The sequence below is a fragment of the Dama dama genome, chromosome 33, assembly GCF_033118175.1.
Source record: "Dama dama isolate Ldn47 chromosome 33, ASM3311817v1, whole genome shotgun sequence".
Taxonomy (NCBI): Eukaryota; Metazoa; Chordata; class Mammalia; order Artiodactyla; family Cervidae; genus Dama; species Dama dama.
The window spans coordinates 28992020-29014333 of NC_083713.1; the positions used below are offsets into that span (position 1 = coordinate 28992020).

General features: G+C 39.5%; 1 protein-coding gene across 1 annotated transcript in view; it reads right to left on the bottom strand.

Annotated features, from left to right (window-relative positions):
* The window catches only part of MYO3B (myosin IIIB), a 416196-nt gene that overhangs the window by 214835 nt on the left and 179047 nt on the right, over positions 1 to 22314 (bottom strand). Inside the window, exons 10-16 of the mRNA XM_061135386.1 lie at positions 17466 to 17562; positions 16384 to 16500; positions 15778 to 15882; positions 12982 to 13065; positions 11961 to 12163; positions 6096 to 6194; positions 5647 to 5761 (exon numbers count right to left, since the gene is read on the bottom strand). Coding sequence (XP_060991369.1) covers positions 5647 to 5761; positions 6096 to 6194; positions 11961 to 12163; positions 12982 to 13065; positions 15778 to 15882; positions 16384 to 16500; positions 17466 to 17562 — 820 coding nt within the window. The remainder of the gene's footprint in view (positions 1 to 5646; positions 5762 to 6095; positions 6195 to 11960; positions 12164 to 12981; positions 13066 to 15777; positions 15883 to 16383; positions 16501 to 17465; positions 17563 to 22314) is intronic.

Sequence of the window (22314 nt, forward strand, 5' to 3'; positions counted from 1 at the left end):
TTGGGTCTCCTTCTTTGGTTCAGAGAAGGGGACTTGAGAAGGGGTGCCCAATGTTCCCCTCATTATGGAGGTATTAGCCTTACAGTGCTGCCTGTGCTGTTTCCAGCCTATTCCCCTTGACTCTTCAGTCCCACCGTTCAGTCAATTAGTTCTTCCTTTCTGGCCTAGGAACCTACATCCATTCCTGTATTTAGGTCAAAACATTATTCATCTAATGGTAGAATTCAATCAGTGACATGTCCAACTGTGCGATTACTCCTCCCTCCCCAATATGTAATCCAATGTCTCTTCTCTTCTCTTCATAGTCAGCCTAGGAAGGACTTTTCACCTTCATCACCTTGCTCATTTCCACTTGCCTCATCTCCAGCTATGGAGGCTTTCCTGGAATTCCTGCCTTTCCTGAAGAATCTTGCTATCTGCTTGCCATTCATTGTTGTTCAGTTGCTAAGTAATGTCCAACTCTTTGCGACTCCATGGACTACAGCATGCCAGGCTTCCCTGTCCTTCACTACCTCCTGGAGTTTGAACAAACTCATGTCCATTGAGTCAGTGATGCGATCTAACCATCTCATCCTTCTCTGCCCCCTTCTCCTTTTGCCTTCAATCTTTCCCAGCATCAGGGTCTTTTCCAATAAGTCAGATCTTCGCATCAGGTGGCCAAAGTATTGGAGATTTAGCTTCAGCATCGGTCCTTCCAATGAGTATTCAGGGTTGATTTCCTTTAGGATTGATTGGCTATCTACCCTTGTCTTTTTATTTCTTACCAATTTCCAACTTTCCATATCATAAAATGGAGTCACCTCACTCAGGATAGGAACAGTTAGCAAGAAGACCAACAATTCCTACAATTAGGTTTCCCAGTTCACTGTTGATGAGTATGAATTTGGTTTTACCACCAATTGGCACAAGTGGGAAAGTATTTTCTACCAAAGCCCCATGCAGGATGTATGACCTTGGCTTATTTTTCTCTTTTTCTCAGAAGACACTTCTCCCACTGAGGCAGATATTCTCTCTGTAAAGATGAGGCTAAGTGGAAAGTTGAGAAGAATCCTGGTTTTCTCTGTTCACTTTAGTTAAGTCATCCAGTCATGTCCAACTGCGACTCCATGGACAGCAGCATGCCAGGCATCCCAGTCCATCACCAACTCCCAGAGCCTACTCAAATTCATGTCCATCGTGCCGGCGCTGCCATCCAACCATCTCATCCTCTGTCATCCCCTTCTCATCCCGCCTTCAATCTTTGCCAGCATCAGGATCTTTTCCAAAAAGTCAGTTCTTTGCATCAGGTGGCGAAAGGATTGGAGTTTCAGCTTCAGCATCGCATCAGTCCTTCCAATGAATATTCAGGACTGATTTCCTTTAGGATGGACTTGTTGGATCTCCTTGCTGTCCAGGGGACTCTCAAGGGTCTTCTCCATCACTGCAGTTCAAAAGCATCAACTCTTAAGCGCTCAGCTTTCTTTATAGTCCAACTCTCACACCCATACATGACTACTTGAAAAGCCATAGCCTTGACTAGACGGACCTTTGTTGGCAAAGTAATGTCTCTGCTTTTTAGTATGTTGTCTAGGTTGGTCATAGCTTTTCTTCCAAGGAGCAAGCGTCTTTTAATTTCAAGACTGCAGTCACCATCTGCAGTGATTTTGGAGCCCCCCAAAAAATAAAGTCTGACACTGTTTCCACTGTCTCCCCATCTATTTCCCATGATGTGATGGAACCAGATGCCATGATCCTAGTTTTCTGAATGTTGAGTTTTAAGCCAACTTTTACACTCTCGTCTTTCACTTTCATCAAGAGGCTCTTTAGTTCTTCTTCACTTTCTGCTATAAGGGTCCTGTCATTTGCATATCTTAGGTTATTGATATTTCTCCTGGCAATCTTGATTCCAGCTTGTGCTTCATCTAGCCCAGCATTTCTCATGATGTACTCTGCATATAAGTTAAATAAGCAGGGTGACAATATATAGCCTTGTCGTACTCCTTTCCTGATTTGGAAACAGTCTGTTGTTAAATGTCCAGTTCTAACTATTGCTTCTTGACCTGCATACAGATTTCTCAAGAGGCAGGTCAGGTGGTCTGGTATTCCCATCTCTTTCAGAATTTTCCACAGTTTGTTGTGATCCACACAGTCAAAGGCTTTGGGGTAGTCAATAAAGCAGAAGTAGATGTTTTTCTGGAACTCTCCTGCTTTTTCTGTGATCCAACAGATGTTGGCAATTTGATCTCTGGTTCCTCTGCCTTTTCTAAATCTAGCTTGAGCATCTGGAAGTTCACAGTTGATGTACTATTGAAGCCTGGCTTGGAGAATTTTGAGCGTTACTTTACTAGCGTGTGAGATGAGTAAAATTGTGAGGTAGTCTGAACATTCTTTGGCATTGCCTTTCTTTGGGATTGGAATGAAAACTGACCTTTTCCAGTCCTGTGGCCACTGCTGAGTTTTCCAGATTTGCTGGCCTATTGAGTGCAGCACTTTCACAGCATCATCTTTTAGGATTTGAAATAACTCACCTGGAATTCCGTCACCTGCACCAGTTTTGTTCATAGTGATGCTTCCTAAGGCCCACTTGACTTTGCATTCCAGGATGTCTGGCTCTAGGTGAGTGATCACATTATCTCTGCTAACCTGGAGCTAATTCAAGGAAACTGTCCCTGGTTGCCTTCACAGGCATCTCATGGTAGTTATGTTTCGGTATCTCCCTAGGAATTTACTCACCCTTTCAGTCTCTCTTTACCTTACTTCTTTTTTATGTCTTTAGTTTTTCCGCAGTTGTTTTTTTTTTTGCCCAAAGCACTGCATTAGGCCCAGCTGACTGGCATTCTTCCTTACAGGTTCTTTACTCAGTTTCCTTTTCAGAGGCTCACAACATGCCTAACTTTAAAGTTAATGGTTGGTTTAAAAAGAAATTTTTTTTGCATGTCAATCATACATCAATAAAGAGGTTTTTTTAAAAAAAAGTCAATGATAAATCTTATTGTCTGTCATTAAGGCACTGGAAATCTTCAACACCCTCAATTAACACTTTAATAGTCTATCCTCAGCAGTATTCTCCCAATTCATTATCTGTTTTGAAGAAAGGGAAAAAAAATATCCCCTAATCTCAAAGGCTTCTGCCTAGCCTCTTCATCAAGGGATCTGCAATAAATGTCCAATCTTGACCACCACAGATAACCTGCCGGAAAAATCTTCATGTACTTTTAAACATAAACATACCTAAAACTCAATTTATTTACTATGTTATGGTAATTCATATACCAGTAAGACACGCATAATATTAAACAAAAATAGTACAGTTTAATCCAAAAATAAGAGTAGAAAAGCACTGATCTTCATTACAGGGTTTTAGGTATAACCCCCCCACCCCCACCCAACTGCCCACAGGGATTTCATTGTTACTGGAAGACTCTTTCTACCAGTGAAGTTTCTTTACAATAAACCTAAGTTCAAGGGTTCTTTCAGATACTTTTGGCTCTAAGGGTTTGGGAAAATTTGAAGGGCTTCCTGAAGGGAATTAGTGACACTGTAAAAAAGGACAGGGACCATACTCTCTGTATAGAAATGCCCCTAAGAAAAACTTAAGAGAAAGTTTTGTTACAACATTTATTTAGCATCTGCTTCCTGACTACCATCTGAGCCATCAGGAGAAGGAAATGGCAACCCACTCCAGTACTCTTGCCTAGAAAATCCCATGGATGGAGGAGCCTGGTGCAGGCTACTTACTGTCCATGGGGTCACAAAGAGTTGGACACGACTGAGCGACTTCACTTCACTTCCTGACTACAGTCAATTAGGTCTTTCTGAATTTAGTCAAACTACTTTGAGTTTACAAACATAAAGTAAATTGAGTTAATTCAGCAAAATAAGTTGTCTATAGAGATACAGACAAAGATATAACCAAAGAAATCAGGATAAGAAAGATCCAGCCTCTTCCTTCCATTTCCAGAACTGCTGACATAAACTGTGTTTATTTCCAGCATGAATTAACATGGGACATAATACATGGGAATACACACACACACACATATAATCACAGTCTGATTATTCATTTAACAGTCCAGACCAGACATAAACTAAAAATATTTACTACCTTTTGTGTTTCTTTATTTTCATATCTGTTCATGCAATCATTCACTCATTTCTACTAGACTTTATTCCCATAGGAGTTAGGGATGGCTTACTTCAAGGATATATACTTAGCAGATCTAGTTTCTTTTGTTTTTAATTTTCTTATCTTAAAACATCATCTGTTTTATTATTATTTCTACCATTAGGACAGGGCTGATATAATAGCCTTTCCTTTAGAACTGGCATCAATCTTTCCACAGTATTCTACAACCATTGTTGTACTTATTAGAAACAAAATATTATGAACCCTATGACTGACTTCTCTATTGTTCCTGTGCCCTTTTAAGAAAGTATGCCCTTAACACATCAGCATGAGCCAGGTGACTTTAAATGGCTCTGTTGCCAAGCTTTGACTCTTCTGGTGATGCATCTTTGATAACAACCAGCTCTATAAATTAACAACCATAAAGGTCCTTTAATAATGCTGGAACCTGTTTAATTGCTCTCCTTTAAGAAGCCAAGGGAAATATATTTCTATTTGTATCTGACCTTTGGGATTTTCTGCTGTCAGTTTAAAGTCTGTGGGAGGCTGACAGAGAAATTTAACAGCTAGCTAGAAAGACGAAATGTATTATTATAACTAAAATCAACCAAGCTGGGGAGGAAAGGGCTGGCCAAACGCCTTGGATTACAAAAGCAATCTTTTATCCAGAGTGGCTGTCCCAAGCTAACTCAAGTGTCTTGTAATCTCATCCCTGAAGATTTAAACATTTTCACCTATCTCCTAATCATTCACCTCCTTTGTTGGAAAGGCAAAAGAATCTGTATATTTTACAAATTTGATGGCAAAAAGCCCAGAAACTATGACACAAATGTATCACACAGTATTATTTGAGCCTAGGGTAATAAATATTTTCTGTCACTCCCGGTATATATTTAATAGAGACAGCCTGTATCTAGCATGATAAAGGCAATATAATACTCAGAACTGTAGCTAATAATTGCAATTCTGCACCATGGAGAAGAAAGTGACTGCAAGAAAGTTGAAAAGGTTTAATTTGTCGAGGCACAAGTAACTACTTACACAAATATATTGCTGTGGCTTGGGGGTAACCTCCTTATTCTTATACTCCTATTAGACAATTCATTTTAATGTTTGGAACAACCCCAACTCAGAAAAGGGCAGTGTTGTTTTGGTGTTTAATATCAAAGCTGGAGTGAATTGATGACAGAGGTAACAATTCATGGTATTTGGCATTTACAAAAGTACTTCTACATCATTTTTTAATTTTTATTTTTAGTACTTCTACTTTAATGTTCCCCTTGGATCTTACTATAAAATGCAGGTTTTTATTTAGCTGTTCTTGGTTAGACCCGAGGATCTGCATTTTCTAATAAGCTCTTGGGTGATGACAATGTTTCTGGTCCCTGGGTCACACTTTTAAGTAGCAAGACCTTATAACATGACCAGCATGGCATTTGAAAAGCCTGGGTACTGCCCCAAGTTGGAACTTTCAGGTCTTCATTCTCATTGACCCAAGAATATGAACACTTGAGTTTCTTTTTGTCCTGACAATCACTTACCTTGTCAGTGAATCCTATAATCCTGAAGCAATGCTGAATTGCTTCAAACTGTCTTCTGTAAGACTCCTTGGAAGTTATATCATGCATCACCCTTCCAGTTTCATCAGCTATGTACCTATACGGAGTATGACCACACAGAATGAGTACTTACTTGGCAAATGGCATCCCAAATACCAGGGTATCATTGGGCTCCTCCTTTGCAAGAGCATTTCCTTACAGTCTAATACTGTGATGAAATAATGGTGTGCACGGCTAAATAAAATGGCTGCAATTGAGTTTTTAAGCTTTCTAGAAAATGCAAAGGGAAATAAAGTTCCTGCCATCTCATGTGGGCATTTTTGGCTAAAGAGACTGTGTGTCCAGTTAGGAGAACAGCTCCATTTCCAAGTTTTGTCAATTGTTAATTGTATATTCTTTACAAATTAGCAACTAAAACCCCTGACACTTACCTAGGAGGCTTTTCCTCAGGAAGTCGGAACTCAGAAAGTTTCTTTTGGTGATAAAGACCAGCATAAATATAGTAAAATATGTGAAAATTTTTCTCTCCTCTGGAAAAAAGTAGGGAAGGGACACTGTTAATAATGTATTCTGGGCTTCTCTACTCAATGACTTTTTCCTTCCATGCAAAATATTATTCTGTAGCCAATTTGCATTCATAGGCAATTAATATGCTACATTCCTGGAGAAGGAAATGGCAGAATACTCCAGTATTCTTGCCTGGAAAATCCCACGGATGGAGGAGCTTTGCAGGCTACAGTCCGTAGGGTTGCAAAGTGTCAGACACCACTGAGCACACAGTACAATATGTTACATCCCAAATACAGAATAGTAATAGGGATAGGATTAGGATAGCAATTTACAGTGTCACACTATTAAACACATTTATGTTTATTTTTTTCTCCCAATTATTTTTATTAGTTGGAGGCTAATTACTTTACAATATTGTAGTGGTTTTTGCCATACATTGACATGAATCAGCCATGGATTTACATGTGTTCCCCATCCTGAATCCCCCTCCCACCTCTCTCCCCATCCCATCCCTCTGGGTCGACCCAGTGCACCAGCCCCGAGCACTTGTCTCATGTATCCAACCTGGACTGGCGATCTGTCTCACACTTGATAATATACATGTTTTGATGCTGTTCTCTCAGATCATCCCACCCTCGCCTTCTCCCATAGAGTCCAAAAGTCTGTTCTGTACATCTGTGTCTCTTTTTCTGTCTTGTATATAGGGTTATCGTTACCATTTTTCTAAATTCCATATATATGCATTAGTATACTGTATTGGTGTTTATCTTTCTGGCTTACTTCACTCTGTATAATGGGCTCCAGGTTTATCCATCTTGTTAGAACTGATTCAAATGTATTCTTTTTAATGGCTGAGTAATATTCTATTGTGTATATGTACCATAGCTTCCTTATCCATTCATCTGCTGATGGGCATCTAGGTTGCTTCCATGTCATGGCTATTATAAACAGTGCTGCAGTGAACATTGGGGTATACGTGTCTCTTTCAGATCTGGTTTCCTCGGTGTGTATGCCCAGGAGTGGGATTGCTGGGTCATATGGCAGTTTTATTTCCAGTTTTTTAAGGAATTGCGACACTGTTCTCCATAGTGACTGTACTAGTTTGCATTCCCACCAACAGTGTAAGAGGGTTCCCTTTTCTCCACACCCTCTCCAGCATTTATTGCTTGTAGACTTCTGGATAGCAGCCATCCTGACTGGTGTGTAATGGTACCTCATTGAGGTTTTGATTTGCATTTCTCTGATAATGATGTTTATACAGAAGATTTTAGAGAATGGAACACTTATAGGAGGTGACAACTCAGGTTACTTACATTTAGAGATCTTTCTATTCCAGACCAAATAACTGCATCTGTGTCACACATCTTGTTTGAAGCCCATGTTGCATCAAAGACAGTGATATCCAACTTGCAAAGATCACCCAAACTCCCTACTTCACTGAAGCCCAAGACAGGAAGCAGCTTACCAGTAGTACAGCAAGTTAGGGAAGGGAACTGGTCCCAGAACTAAGGTCTCCACTGTTTCAAACTTGTATTCTTTCAAATACAATCTAAAAATGGCATGCATCAGTCTACCTAGTCTTGTGGAATGTACCTATTTTTAGGCCACTCTGGCTAGGGTGGGTGCTGCTGGACTGTGGTCTGTGGACTGCAGTCAGCTTATGATGAGACAAAAAACTGGAAAGTCTGTATCCATACATTTTATAGTAAGCGGTATTTCTATGATATCTGAGCGTATGATTTTTCTGGTAATACATTTCAATTATATTTTACAAAAATAAAATCACAATTTATCATGAACTATTAAAAAAAAAACTAGTCTTTCAACAAAGATAGTTTGAAAAGTCCTTCTCTCTATCCTTACTTTCCTTTGGAGGTCAGTCTCTTCTGTTGATGCCTTAGGATTTTCACAAATCCTCACCTTGGCCAACGTAGCTCTGTGCAAAGAAATCTTATCTTCCTTCTACTCCTTGTCCCTGTCTGTGACATGGGCCCCACTCTTTTCTTCAGTTTCTCTTGGATATTCTCGCCTTCCTCTACTTGATTATTCTGTCCAAGCTCACCTGGTACATTTTTATCTCTACTAGCCATTCCTCACCCATTTGTTCACTCAACTAATAAACTTACTGAGTGCCAAGTATGGCAGGCACTACACCAGATGCCAGGGATATGGGACAGAGGATTCCTGCTCTCTGGAGCTTCCTTCCAGTGATGGACAGAGATGAATCAGTAAGAAAACTGGTGATAAGGACTTTGAAAGAAACAATCAAAGGGCTGAGATGAACAACATTCACGGATGAGGGTCACTTGTGCCCAGTGAAGGGAAGGACTCTCAAAGGAAATAACACGAAAATGAAACTTTAAAGTGTGAGAAGAGAGTGGAAGGAGCTACAGGGAGAAGAGGGAAAGCATTTCAAGGAGACGGAGCAGCACGTACACAAAGGCTCTGAGCATGATATCCATGTAGGAACCAAAAGTCTGCTGGTGAGAAGCTGGTGGACAAGTGGGCAGGGCCAGCCCACAGGGATCTTACCAGGCTATGATAAAGATTTTGTTATTATGCAAATAGAATTCTTTGAAGTATTTGAAACTGTAAATGTGAGACTAGATTGTAAGAAGTTAAGATGGATGCAAGAAGACCAATTAGAAGGACTTGGTGAGAGAATCCTACTACGTGCCAGAGGAGAGCAGAACCAGAAAGATCAGATGACCAGGACTTACACAAGTCCCACCTTCTTCTCATCTAATGTCTTCAGTCTGTTTTACCCATCAGTGCTATCACACTGACTAAAATTAACAGCAATAATAAGTTATGGGTTACTAGAAACCAATTATTCTATATTTGGCAAAAATCACATATCATCTCATTTAATTCTCATAACAGCCTGTGAGGTTGGCTTTGAAAGTGAAAGTATTAGCCGCTCAGTCATGTCTGACTCTTTGCAACCCCATGGACTATAGCCCACCAGGCTCCTCTGTCTATGGAATTTTCCAGACAAGAATACTGGGGCAGGTAGCCATTCCCTTCTCCAGGGGATCTTCCAGACCCAGAGATTGAACCTGGGTCTCCTGTATTGAAGGTGGATTCTTAACCATCTGAGCCACAAGAGGTTGGCCTTATTATGTCCTCTTTTGCATATGAGGAAAGTAAGCTATAAGGATAGTTCTATTAATAAGTGACAGAGCTATGATCAGAACCCTCCTTATATTTTCCTTGTAAAAGACCACTTTACACTTGAACACAGGAAACTACAATTTCCATTCTGTCAGAGGTAGTTTCCTAAACTTTAAAATTACCCTAATTTAGAAAGAAAGAAGCAGGGCACCTCATAAAAATTAATCAAGACACCACAGGGAAGCTAAAAATGACTGATTCAATCCTTTCATGCATTTGTTTAATTTTCAAGTCAGTCCCTATTTTGTGAGGAAACTGCAGGTATCTGATAAAAGAAGATGCTGGGGTTCTGAAACTAAAACAAGTCCTGTGGGTTCTACTTGCACAACCTCTCTCAGATTCATCAGCTCCTCTGCTTCCCCATCTCCACTGCTACCACCTCAGTTCAGGCTAACATTCTCTCTCAGGTTGATTTGAAAACAGCCTCCTAGTGGTCTCAATGTAATAGTACTTCTTGCATCTTCTCCAATCCATTTGCTCCACCGAAGCCAGAGCCATCATCTCATCATAACAAAATGCAAGTTGGGTTTTGTGACTCCCCTTCTTGAAAACATTAAATGGCTTCTTTTTACCTTTAGAATAAGGTTCAGAAGAATTGTCTTTAGAATAAGGTTCCTCAACCTGGCTCCAAAGCCCTGCATGATCCGGCCTCAGTCTTGTCTTTGCTCCTCTCTTCCCCCACCCCTCCACTCCTGTCCCCATCCCATCTCTTTGGCTGACTTCTAGCGATCCTCAGGGCTCAGATTAAATGTCTCTCACACAGGAAACCCCCTCCTCCTAGGCTAGGCTATTGCCCTTTCACCTATTTTACTTTCAGAGTGCCTTACATTGCTTCCTGGTACCTACCACAATTGTTATGCATTAAGCTTAGTTTTTTTTTTTTTGCTTAATGCCCGTGACCCTTCCCGCACCTGTCCCTCTCTCATCCCCCATCCACTCCAAGTTCCAAGAATACTAGGACCTTGTCTATTTTGTTTACTCTCACAGCCCCAACAGAGAGCACAACACTGGCATGCAGCAGGAATTCAACAGATAGTAAATGCATAAATGGAGCCATGCTCCTGAGGAAGTCTGATGTCCTCTAACAGTAATAATAATGGGAAGACAGGCTAACTCTCTGATAACATGTACCAACCCAGGCACTTTTAAAAGTTCTTTTACATAAACAAACTCACTAATTTTCATGGCAAACTCATGAGGTCGGCTCTAGGAGCATCTTCATTTCACAGATGAGGTTCAGAGAGGTTAGGTGATGAGGTTAATTCTTAGGTAGCTTGATAAGGAGTTGGGGCCCTCGAGGAGAAGAAAGGGATAAACCTTTTTTCTGTATTGCTTTGTCTTAATCACATAAGACATTTTTTCTTAAACTCTGAGTTATTATGACCACAATGTTTAAGACTAACTTTCTTTAAGCCCAGAGCTAATGATTACACAACAAAACAAATCATCTTGCTCAAAGTTATGTTTTTCCTTAAGCTCTGTACTAATTATATAAGAACAATGCATCTTGCTCAAGGACATGTTTCTCCTTCTTAACAAGAATCTTCTGACTAATCTTATCTTAAGATGCATGTTGTGGGAGTGGGTCTGGTAAAAGTATATAAGGACTTGATAAGACTAGCGAGTGGATCACTCTCTGTCCCCCTTCTGATGTGTGTCAGAAGCTTTCTTTGTCCTTTTTCACTGTAATAAAACTTCTGCAACACAAAAGCTCTGCATGATCAAGACTGGTCCCTGAAAGTGAAAGTCGCTCAGTCATGTCTGACTCTTTGCGACCCCATAGACTGTACAAGTCCCTGGAATTCTCCAGGCCACAATACTGGAGTGGGAAGCCTTTCCCTTCTCCAGGGGATCTCCCCAACCCAGGGATGAAACCCAGGTCTCCCACATTGCAGGCAGATTCTTTATCAACTGAGCTATGAGGGCTAAATCGTCTTTGGAGATCATGAATCTGACATTGTTCTCCATAAGCTATCAGTGACATACCCAAGGTCACACAGTAAATGTCAGAGACAGCCTTGAACCAAGAGCAGTCCATGCTATTGACCACTACTGCTATGCTGCTATTTTTTTTTTTTTTTTTTTTTTTGCTGCACCATGCAGCTTGTGGGATCTCAGTTCCCCAACCAGGGACTGACCCTCAGCAGCAAGAGCCAGAATCCTAACCACCGGACCACCAGGCAAGTTGCTATACTGCTCTTCTTAAAACAAAGTAACTTTTTCTTCTCTCAAACTAGGGGAAAATTAACATGTGGCATATTCTCAGTGCTTTTGTTTTTTTCTTAATAGACAAGCTCAATTTTAAGGGAACTAGTAATTTATAAAAGTAATTGCGTATTGTTAAATTCTACCTGGTATAACCAACTCCAGGGAATGGGCATACCTATCCCAAAGTAATCCCATCCAGCCCTTTCTATTGTGCTTGTAAACATCTTTGAGGTTAGAAATCACCATTTATCCTTTCCTTAAGTCATTTCTTGCCTTTGGGGAGGCTGAGGGTAGGATGGGGGCAGGGATACTAAGAACAAAGAATGGAATGTAGCCATAAAAATTCCCAAAGCCTCCTGTCTACACTGCAGCACAAAACCAGACTGAGAAAATAGGGCACCTACGCCGCCTGTTTTATAACTCTGGATTTTTCAAGGAGATATTCAGAGATTCTTGCTCCCATCACAGCTCCAGTTGGTGTAAACATCATTTCCAGATATTTTCCAAAACGGCTGGAATTGTCATTGATGGCAGTGCATGCATTTCCAAAGGCTTCCACCAGAGAGTTGACTTGCAGAATTTTTTCTCTCAAGGTCTGATTATCTGCCTGTGCCAAACAAAGAACAGTCCAGTGGAGTCTCCAGAAACATTACTCCAGTAGAGCTGCCACACACCCCTCCCAGTCCACAAAAATCACATTTATCTTTTTGGGAAAAACTCCATCTGGGAAATTAGCATCAAACACCAGCACTGTTTTCTCAGATAAGCATCTCCCCTGGTGCATAAGTATCAGATGAGGCTAGGTTAGGTCAGTTTTTATGACCAGCCACATTTCTCTTAAAATCCTTGACAGATAAAATGCCTAGAGTTTAGAAAGAATTTCAAATAGAGAGATTCCATCACTTTTCTCAGTTATTCATTATAATATTCAATAAACCTCCTCTGTAAAAAATACTTAAATTTGCTCTTAGTCTCATAATACACTGCTTATAAGTAGTTGCTAGGCTATTTTTACAGCCATATCTTCAATGTCCATTTCACCAAGCTAAAAATTTCTATTTCCCTCAACTTTTGCTCAAAGATTTCTACTTTCCCATCCTTTAATTATCTTAGTGACTCCCCCGATCCTACTCCTAGTGTTTAACCACTTTGACTACTTAATGGCTAACTGTTTGTATTATACTGAGAACAAGAAAAATTAATTGCAAAATCTAGTAAATTCATGCTGGCATTATTTTCTTCACTACATGAAAGGAGGAGGACATGCTGACATCTTACAAGGCCTAGCAATCAGGAGGCGAACATAATAAAGATGGAATGTTTCTATGTACCCCCTAATAAAATCCAGTATTTCCATCATTTTAGAAATATGCAGTGACTCTGAAGGGACTTCAAGCCACAATACAGAAAGCGGGTCATCATTACCTTTCCCAAGAAGGTCAAATGCTGAACGATCAGGTGGGCACTTTCCGTCTTCCCAGAGCCACTTTCTCCGCTGATGACAATGCACTGATACAGAAAATGAAGCATTGGTGAAGAATTCATGGCACAGTAAACATCCTGTGTGTTCAGCTGTGGTTTTCATATAACATCCACCACTGTTCACCTTAACTCTTCACTGAGCAATACATCTTAGGAATCTTTCCATTTCAGTACATTGAGAGCTTCTTTAACCTTTTCAGTCGTTTGTGGCTTCTCTGTACAGATGTACCATAGTCTATTTAACCAGTCAGAATGGATACTTGAGTTTTTCCCTATGTTACTACAAGCAATACTGCAATGAACAGCCCTATGCATAGGTCATTATATTTATGCAGGTTCATTTGTAGAATAAATTTCCAGAAATGGGGTTGTTGGACCAAAAGGTAAATACATTCATAAGTTTGATAGATAACACCAAAGTGCTTTCCTAAGGACTGTATGAAAATGCCTATTCTCCTGCCGCATCACCAACTGGGTATGTTGGATTTCTGCTATTCTGGTAGGCAAAACACTGTATCTCGGTACAGTTTTAACTTGCACTTTTATTATGAGTGAGATTGGGCATCTTTTCATAAGTTTAATGTCATTCATATTTTCCTTTTTTGTGTCCAGTCTATATATTTTGCCTTCTTTTTAAAATATTATTGGTCTTTCTATCAGTTTTTTCTAGGAGCTCTTTATGTATAAAGGAGATTAGTGGGTGTGATATAATAAAAACATATATTGGGTCTTTGCCTCTGGTTTCTGACTCTGAGCTCCTAAACTTTTGGAATGTCCTGAATGATAGAAGTGGTGGAGCAGCCTTTGTTATTCACAAACAAGTCCCTTTCAAGCAAATATAACTGCTAACCAAGTGGTTCAAGGTGGAGCCCAAGATAGCTTCAGGATGGGGGGTGATCACCAAAAAAGACCAAAAAAGATTTAGGGGGAGGGAACTTTCAGCCTTACCATTCCAACTTCTGGGGAGGAGAAAGGGGCTAGAGATTGATTGAGTCATAAAAACTCTTGAACAACAAGAATATGTGTGAATATGTTGCAGGCCTGGGAGGGGACTGTGCCTAGAAAGTGCATAGAACCTTTGCACCATTTTCTCCCCTATATCTTGCCCTAAGCATCTCTTCCATTTGGCTGTTTCTGAGTTGTGCCCTTTATAAAAAGCCAGTAAACACAAGTATTTTTCTGAGTTCTGTGAGTCATTCTAGTGAATTATCAAACCTCAAGGGGATTGTGGGAATCCCTAAATTTGTAGTCAGCCAGGCAGAAGAGTGGGTAGCCTAGGAACCCCATTCACAACTGGCATTGAAGTACAGGTGGTCTTGTGGACTGAGCCCCAAACCTGTTAAATCTGTGCTAAATCTGGAAAGTTAGTATCAGAATTGAATGGAACTGAATTGTTAGACATCTGGTTGGCATCAGGGAATTGGAGAATTGGCTAGTGTTGGTAGAGACACAACATTTGGTGTCAGAAGTGGTGTCAGAAAAAAGATAACACAGTGGGATAACTTTGTAACTTGAAAAACACATATATCTCCCTTCATTTACTCCTGTCTATGAATTCTGCGGACATTTCACAAATCTCTGGGAAAGGTAATAATTTGGAGAAGTCAAGTTTCTAACCTATAGTTAATCCATGTATTCCATTTTATAATATGCACTATTAAAATTTCAAGTGTTCCTCAACAAATCCAAAACTGGACTTCACAGGTCTCAGGAAATATATACATTGTGCTTCTCTCTCATAAAAATTTCTCACGAAATTAGACGGTTTCTATTTCAAACAGAATAAACACACAAGGGGAAAAACACATACGACAAGTAAAGGAAGGGCCAAGGCTGGATATGCCACCACTGTGAACTGGAGGTCCAGACAGCTAAAATGTGTGGGTGAGCTTTCTGTTAACAGCACTGAGTTTAAGATTTGTGCTGTTTTTACCCAATTCATCACAATTTCTTAGCAGCCAAACCATGCGGTGCGTGACCATTATCAGCCTGTGTGCAATATTTCATACAAAAGGACTGGACCATGAACTTTCTGAAACCTTCCTAGGAAAGAACTTAATTTCTGTCATTCTCCATCTTGTTTTTATTACAGTCATTACCATGTCATCAGTTTTGTGTTAGCTCTATGTTCTCATACTAGAATTACCTTATTATATTTTAGGGATTCCCTGATAGCTCAGTTGGAAAAGAACATGCCTGCAATGCAGGAGACCCCAGTTCAATGTCTGGGTCGGGAAGATCTGCCGGAAAAGGGATAGGCTACTGGAGTTACCCACTCCAGTAATCTTAGGCTTCCCTTGTGGCTCAGCTGGTAAAGAATCTGCCTGCAATGTGGGAGACCTGGGTTCGATCTTTGGGTTGGGAAGATCCCCTGGAGAAGGGAAAGGCTACCTACTCCACTATTCTGGCCTAGATAATTCCATGGACTCTATAGTCCATGGGGTGGGAAAGACTTGGACACAACTGAGCAAATTTCACCTTCCTCTATTATATTTTACCAGGGAAAATGAGTGTATTTGAGGAGGATGTCTCACATTTCTTGAAAAGAGTTTCTACATTCTCTTGTTCCTCTAGTTTATCACTACTCCTGTCCCACTGAGCTACTATTTCATTGCCTATTTCCTTGAGTCAGTATCAGCAACTAGAATGGCAAGTTCTTAGGAAAACTCAAGAGCTGCAAAGGAGGACAGAAAACATCCTATTGTGGGACTTGGTGGGGAAGCACAGTTAAGTTCTTACCTGGTCTTTGCTGAAAGTAACCATGCATTGGTAAGCAGCATCTGCTGATGCAAATATGTGGGGGGGATTTGAGGCACGTTTCACTCCATGATACAGTCTGGAAAACTGAAAAACATTAATTTAAAGAACTCTTCTAATGTCCCAGTACCCTTTGCCCATAAAACCAAGGCTTTGTCAATTTTCAGGGGAACTGTGGCATCAGGGAGGCTGTAGAGCAGAGGTTCTAGAGTCTACAGGCCTGACTTAAAATCCCAGTTCTTCACTTACTGGCTCCATAGCTTGTTCAAGGACACTAACTTCACTATGTGAAATCTCCTCATCTGCCAAATAGGCTTACTAATAGTACCCATAATGCAGGGTCATGAGAAATATCCAAGGTAACCCAATGCCCGGTATACAGTAAACACTAATTGAATGTTAGCTGTTATCGTTACATCTTAACTTAAAAAGTCACCCCCAAAATGTATGAATTTTGTTGCATTATTATTTTCAGTTTGGGGTATGTCCACCCATGGTATTTTATTTTCACTTTTTCTCCCTTTTCATTTTTCCTTGAGATTTCAAATTTCCTGTTAAGGAACCACATGCTCATAAAACATTCCTTACCTGTGGAGAGTATATGCTTAGATTCTGGAAGGGGTTTAAGGCAATTAAGATATCTCCAACATATGTGTAAATAAGTAAGTCCACATAACGCTTCTGCAGCTGATGAATAATTGTATCCTAAGAGGAAGATAAATAGTACAGAGAGTAAACATTATTTCCAGTCAAGGGAGAGATCCTAAAAATAACAATAAGTGTATTCCTACAAGAATAATTTTCTCCAAAAGATAAAAATAGTCCATTTAAATCATATCCTATTGATTAGGACCCTAATGATCGTAAATGCACATATTTGCCTTGAAAGAAGAAAAAATTAGGAATATGCTATTCAAAAGAACTCAGCCCATTTAGGACTTCCTAAAAAACACTGACATATCTGACAAAAATTTTGTTATTATGAAAAAACTGTTTGACCACATCCAAATGTTCTATTCAGAATTTGATTTAATAGGCCATTCCTATTAATAAAGTACAGATAAATTGTAACTTCATTTCTCAAAGCATTACACTTAAAATTTATGTGGTGGGAATGTAGAATTGAACACTTTTATATCACACTTTAGTGATTCATACATTGCATTTAAGGGTCCCCAGAGTTAGAAACAGCAGAAGCAGGTCCAATGCAATTAACAGCTCTATTAAACATGCATATTTTAAATGGGGATTATCACAATTTTCAAATTTGGAATTCAAGCTATATTAGCTTCACTATTTCCCTAAATGAAGCTCTTCTTTATGAAGAACAAACAACTGTCTTAATTTAAGGGTTAAATTGCACCATTCTATAAACAGAAAATAATTTCAGCTGATATAAAAACATCTTTTAAGCCTGCAATATAAAAGCCTTCATGGGAAAACTTCAAATCCTTTTCTCTTCATCATTTGGGACATTTAGGGGACTGTAAATGAACACAGAACAACACGGGATCATAGTCACAGCAGCCAAACATCCTTGAGTTTCACCCCAAGGCTACACAAACAAAGTTTCAAGTGACCTTAGGAGAGCATGGACTACAACAGAAAGATCAGACCAGTCATGTGAAACAAATGTCCTTGGTGAAAATTGCCTATTAAATATTTAGTACCTCATCCAGGACTTCCATATTGACCAAGTCATCCTCAAGGCAGTATTTTTCAGCATCTTCCACATGATAGGGTCTTTTGGTGTGCATCCTTTCATGCCTAGAGTTTATCCAGAGAATATTAGTACTAAGGTGGTAAAAAAATATAGCAGAAACTAGGCCACAAGAACAATTCAGCCACTGTCTTATCACACAACACATTCAGAGACTTCAGAGAAGGGACAGGAAGAGCAAGCCTAGTCCAGGCCCCCAGCCCTCTCTCATCACTGCAGAACTTCCAGGGGAAATGGGTGCTCCAGCACTCAAGACTTCCGCTGCGGTGAGGAGCACTGCCCATAGACTGTAGCACACCGGGCTTCCCTGTCCATCACCAACTCTTGGAGTTTATTCAAACTCATGTCCATTGAGTCGGTGATATCATCTAACCATCTTAACCTCTGTTGTCCCCTTCTCTCCTGCCTTCAATCTTCCCCAGCATCAGGGTCTTTTCAAATGAGTCAGTTCTATGCTTCGGATGGCCAAAGGATTGGAGTTTCAGCTTCAGCATCAGTCCCTCCAATGAATATTCAGGACTGATTTCCTTTAGGATGGACTGGTTGGATCTCCTTGCAGTCCAAGGGACTCTCAAGAGTCTTCTCCAACACCACAGCTCAAAAGCATCAATTCTTCTGTGCTCAGCTTTCTTTACAGTCCAACTCTTACACCCATACATGACTACTGGAAAAACCATACCTTTGACTAGATGGACCTTTGTTGGCAAAGTAATGTCTCTGCTTTTTAGTATGCTGTCTAGGTTGGTCATAGCTTTTCTTCCAAGGAGCAAGTGTCTTTTAATTTCAAGACGGCAGTCACCACCTGCAGTCATTTTGGAGCCCCCAAAATAAAGTCCCTTACTATTTCCACTGTTTCCCCATCTATTTGCCATGAAGTGATGGGACCAGATGCCATGATCTTAGTTTTCTGAATGTTCAGTTTTAAGCCAACTTTTACACTCTCGTCTTTCACTTTCATCAAGAGGTTCTTTAGTTCTTCTTCACTTTCTGCCATAAGGGTCGTGTCATCTGCATATCTGAGGTTATTGATATTTCTCCTGGCAATCTTGATTCCAGCTTGTGCTTCATCTAGCCCAGCATTTCTCATGATGTACTCTGCATAGAAGTTAAATAAGCAGAGTGACAATATACAGCCTTGTCGTACTCCTTTCCTGATTAGGAACCAATCTGTTGTTCCATGTCCAGTTCTAACTATTGCTTCTTGACCTCCATACAGATTTCTCAGAAGGCAGGTCAGGTGGTCTGGTATTCCCATCTCTAAGAATTTTCCACAGTTTGTTGTGATCCACATGGTCAAAGGCTTTGGCATAGTCAATAAAGCAGAAGTAGATGTTTTTCTGGAACTCTCCTGCTTTTTCTGTGATCCAACAGATGTTGGCAATTTGATCTCTGGTTCCTCTGCCTTTTCTAAACGCAGCTTGAACATCAGGAAGTTCACAGTTCAGGTACTATTGAAGCCTGGCTTGGAGAATTTTGAGCATTACTTTGCTAGCGTGTGAGATGAACGCAACTGTGCGGTAGTCTGAACATTCTTTGGCATTGCCTTTCTTTGGGATTGGAATGAAAACTGACCTATTCCAGTCCTATGGCCAACTGCTGAGTTTTCCAAATTTGTTAGCATATTGACTGCATCCCCTTTCCTGAATGACCACTATTTGGTGGGTCATATACTGGTCATATACTGATATGTATTCATGAATAACACAGAGATTTTTTATGTTTAATTATAAAAATGATATCATACTGTTGGTTTCATTCTGCAAATTTACTTTTTTTTTCATTCAACATCAGGATCTGCCTCACCTCCCTCTATATACATCTAGAGAAAAAGAGAGTGAGAGAGAGCTGTGATGATAGTGGGTATAAAAGGTAATAGAAATAGACAGACACACATACACATACATAGAGACAGAGACAAGAAACAATGGGGAGAGAGAGAAAGAGAGTGAGTGACCAAGTATCACTTTAATCATGGGGTAATATTATATCATATAAATATATACCAATTTCTTTACCCAGTCTTATATTGATTAGCATTTAGGCTGATTCCAGCTTTTTACTATTATAAACAAAACAGCACTCAGTATCTTTATCTGCATCCCCTTGCATATATTGTGAGATTTTCTCTAAGGGCTGTTGCTCCCCAGGCATTTAAAAACTTCCTGCATATTAAATTAAAAGTTATTTCCTGATCCCTATTATTGATAGATTTGAAGAAGGAATATTTTAAGCATGGTATTAGTCATCTCTAGTACTAGAACCAATTTTGCTGCTAATTCATATAAAGCTCCAAAGTAGATGAAACTTAATTTTACTTAATAAAGTCAAATTTATAACCTGAGCATTTAAAAGTTGTTATTAAACAGAACAGTTTATTCATCTCTATTCTATCATATTAGTGATATGAAAGAAAAATCATTGGTTTGGAAAACAGCTTTTTATAAAAACTCAGAGCTGCTTCTATCTAGCCACTTTGCTAAATAAAAAAGCAAGAAGGTCCATATTTCTGGACAAATCCTATTCACATAAAGCCCAATCACTTTTATCCCTTAAAGTTCATCATAAAACCAAATACTGTAACATGTTTTTAGTAAACTAACTAAATTCTCATCATTAATTCAGCTAGTTTATCTCCTTCCTAAATTTATAGCTTCCAATCATATGAAATAGGTTACATTAGAGTTTATTTAAAGCATCTTTTAACAAAGAAAGTCAGGAATTTAATAACAAAGAAAGTCAGCCCTGGTTCCAGAGCAAGGACTCTCCATTCTCTCCCTGTACTGAATGCAAGTAAATATGTTGGACACAATGCATGGTATTCTGAGAGGTACATGGTAACAGGCTGACTAAGGGAATCAGAATTCAAAATATCGCTGAATGAAATGGCAAATTTCCTAGGAATTTTTTTCTTCCAGTAACTCCTGACCTGAACTTGAAGTCAGCCTGATCTGCATACAAGGATGTCAATATTCACACTGTGTGGCATTTTTATAACCAACTAAAAATGGAAGCACTGACAAACCTCAGTTGCAGGATCACAAATAAACTCTACTACAAAGTCTTAACTATGAACATGTACAATGCAATATTGAAAGACTGAAACTATTATCTTCTGAACTCATAGAGTTAATCTATATGCCAATCTATCTGTCTCACAGATTTAACCTCCAGGAATTATGCAGATGCTATTTGCAAATATGAAATTTGATTGTCATAAAATCTCCAGTAATATTTTATAAACAACAAAAAACTTTTAAAAGATTTAACCTGCTGTCATTAGCATGTATGATCTTTCCTCATGTGTATAAGCAATTAACTTTCCTAGAATTATTTGCTCCCAAAATTGAAACTAGCAATCTAGAAGTTGATGTAGATGCAAGGTATTTCCATTCTGATAAAGGCCAGTTCATTTTCTCAACCAGGGAAAAAAACATGTGCCAGCCCTATCTCTATCTTCCTCAACTAGTGTTCTTTTGAAACTGCTACCTGCTTCATTTTCCTGCTTTGGATACAGGAAAAGTTTAGAGAGCATAAAGAGAAAAAATTATTTACTCCAATTTTTATATTTTAAAATTGACATTATCCTAGATTACATATTTATTCAAAGTGTTACACAGTTTTATATTTGTGCACTTTTAGTTGAAATTAATAAAAATAAATTTGGTTTAATGTTTTTACAGTTTTCTTGAGTTAAATAATTTGTTGTCACTGGTTAACAGATGACACCACCCTTATGGAAGAAAACAAAGAAAACTAAAGAGCCTCTTGATGAAAATGAAAGATGAGAGTGAAAAAGTTGGCTTAAAACTCAACATTCAGAAAACTAAGATAATGGCATCTGGCTCCATCACTTCACAGCAAACAGATGGGAAAATAGTGGAAACAGAGACAGACTATTTGGGGGTGGGGCTCCAAAATGACTGCAGATGGTGACAGCAGCCATGAAATTAAAAGACGCTTGCTCCTTGGAAGAAAAGCTATGACCAACCTAGACAGCATATTAAAAAGCAGAGACATTACTTTGTTGTTGTTGTTGTTGTTTTCATTTATTTTTATTAGTTGGAGGCTAATTACTTTACAATATTGTAGTGGTTTTTGCCATATATTGACATGAATCAGCCATGGATTTACATGTGTTCCCCATCCCGATCCCCCTACCCACCTCCCTCCCCATCCCATCCCTCTGGGTCTTCCCAGTGCACCAGCCCTGAGCACTTGCAGAGACATTACTTTGCCAACAAAGGTCTGTCTAGTCAAAGCTATGGTTTTTCCAGTAGTCATGTATGGATGTGAGAGTTGGACTATAAAGAAAGCTGAGCACAGAAGGACTGATGCTTTTGAATTGTGGTGTTGGAGAAGACTCTTGAGAGTCCCTTGGACTGCAAGAAGATCCAACCAGTCAATCCTAAAGGAAATCAGTCCTGGGTGTTCATTGGAAGGACTGATGCTGAAGCTGAAACTCCAATCCTTTGGCCACCTGAAGCATAGAACTGACTCATTTGAAAAGACCCTGATGCTGGGAAAGTTTGAAGGTGGGAGGAGGAGACAACAGAGGGTAAGATGGTTGGATGGCATCATTACTCAATGGACATGAGTTTGAGTAAACTCTAGGAGTTGGCAATGGTCAGGGAAGCCTGGCGTGCTGCAGTCCATGGGGTCACAAAGAGTCGGACACAACAGAGCAACTGAACTGAACTGGTCAACTTAAAATTTCCTTTAAATTCAAATGCTCCACCTAGTGCCTTACTTGAGAATAGCATCTATTATCAATTGTTGAACGCTTCCTTATTTAATGTGAA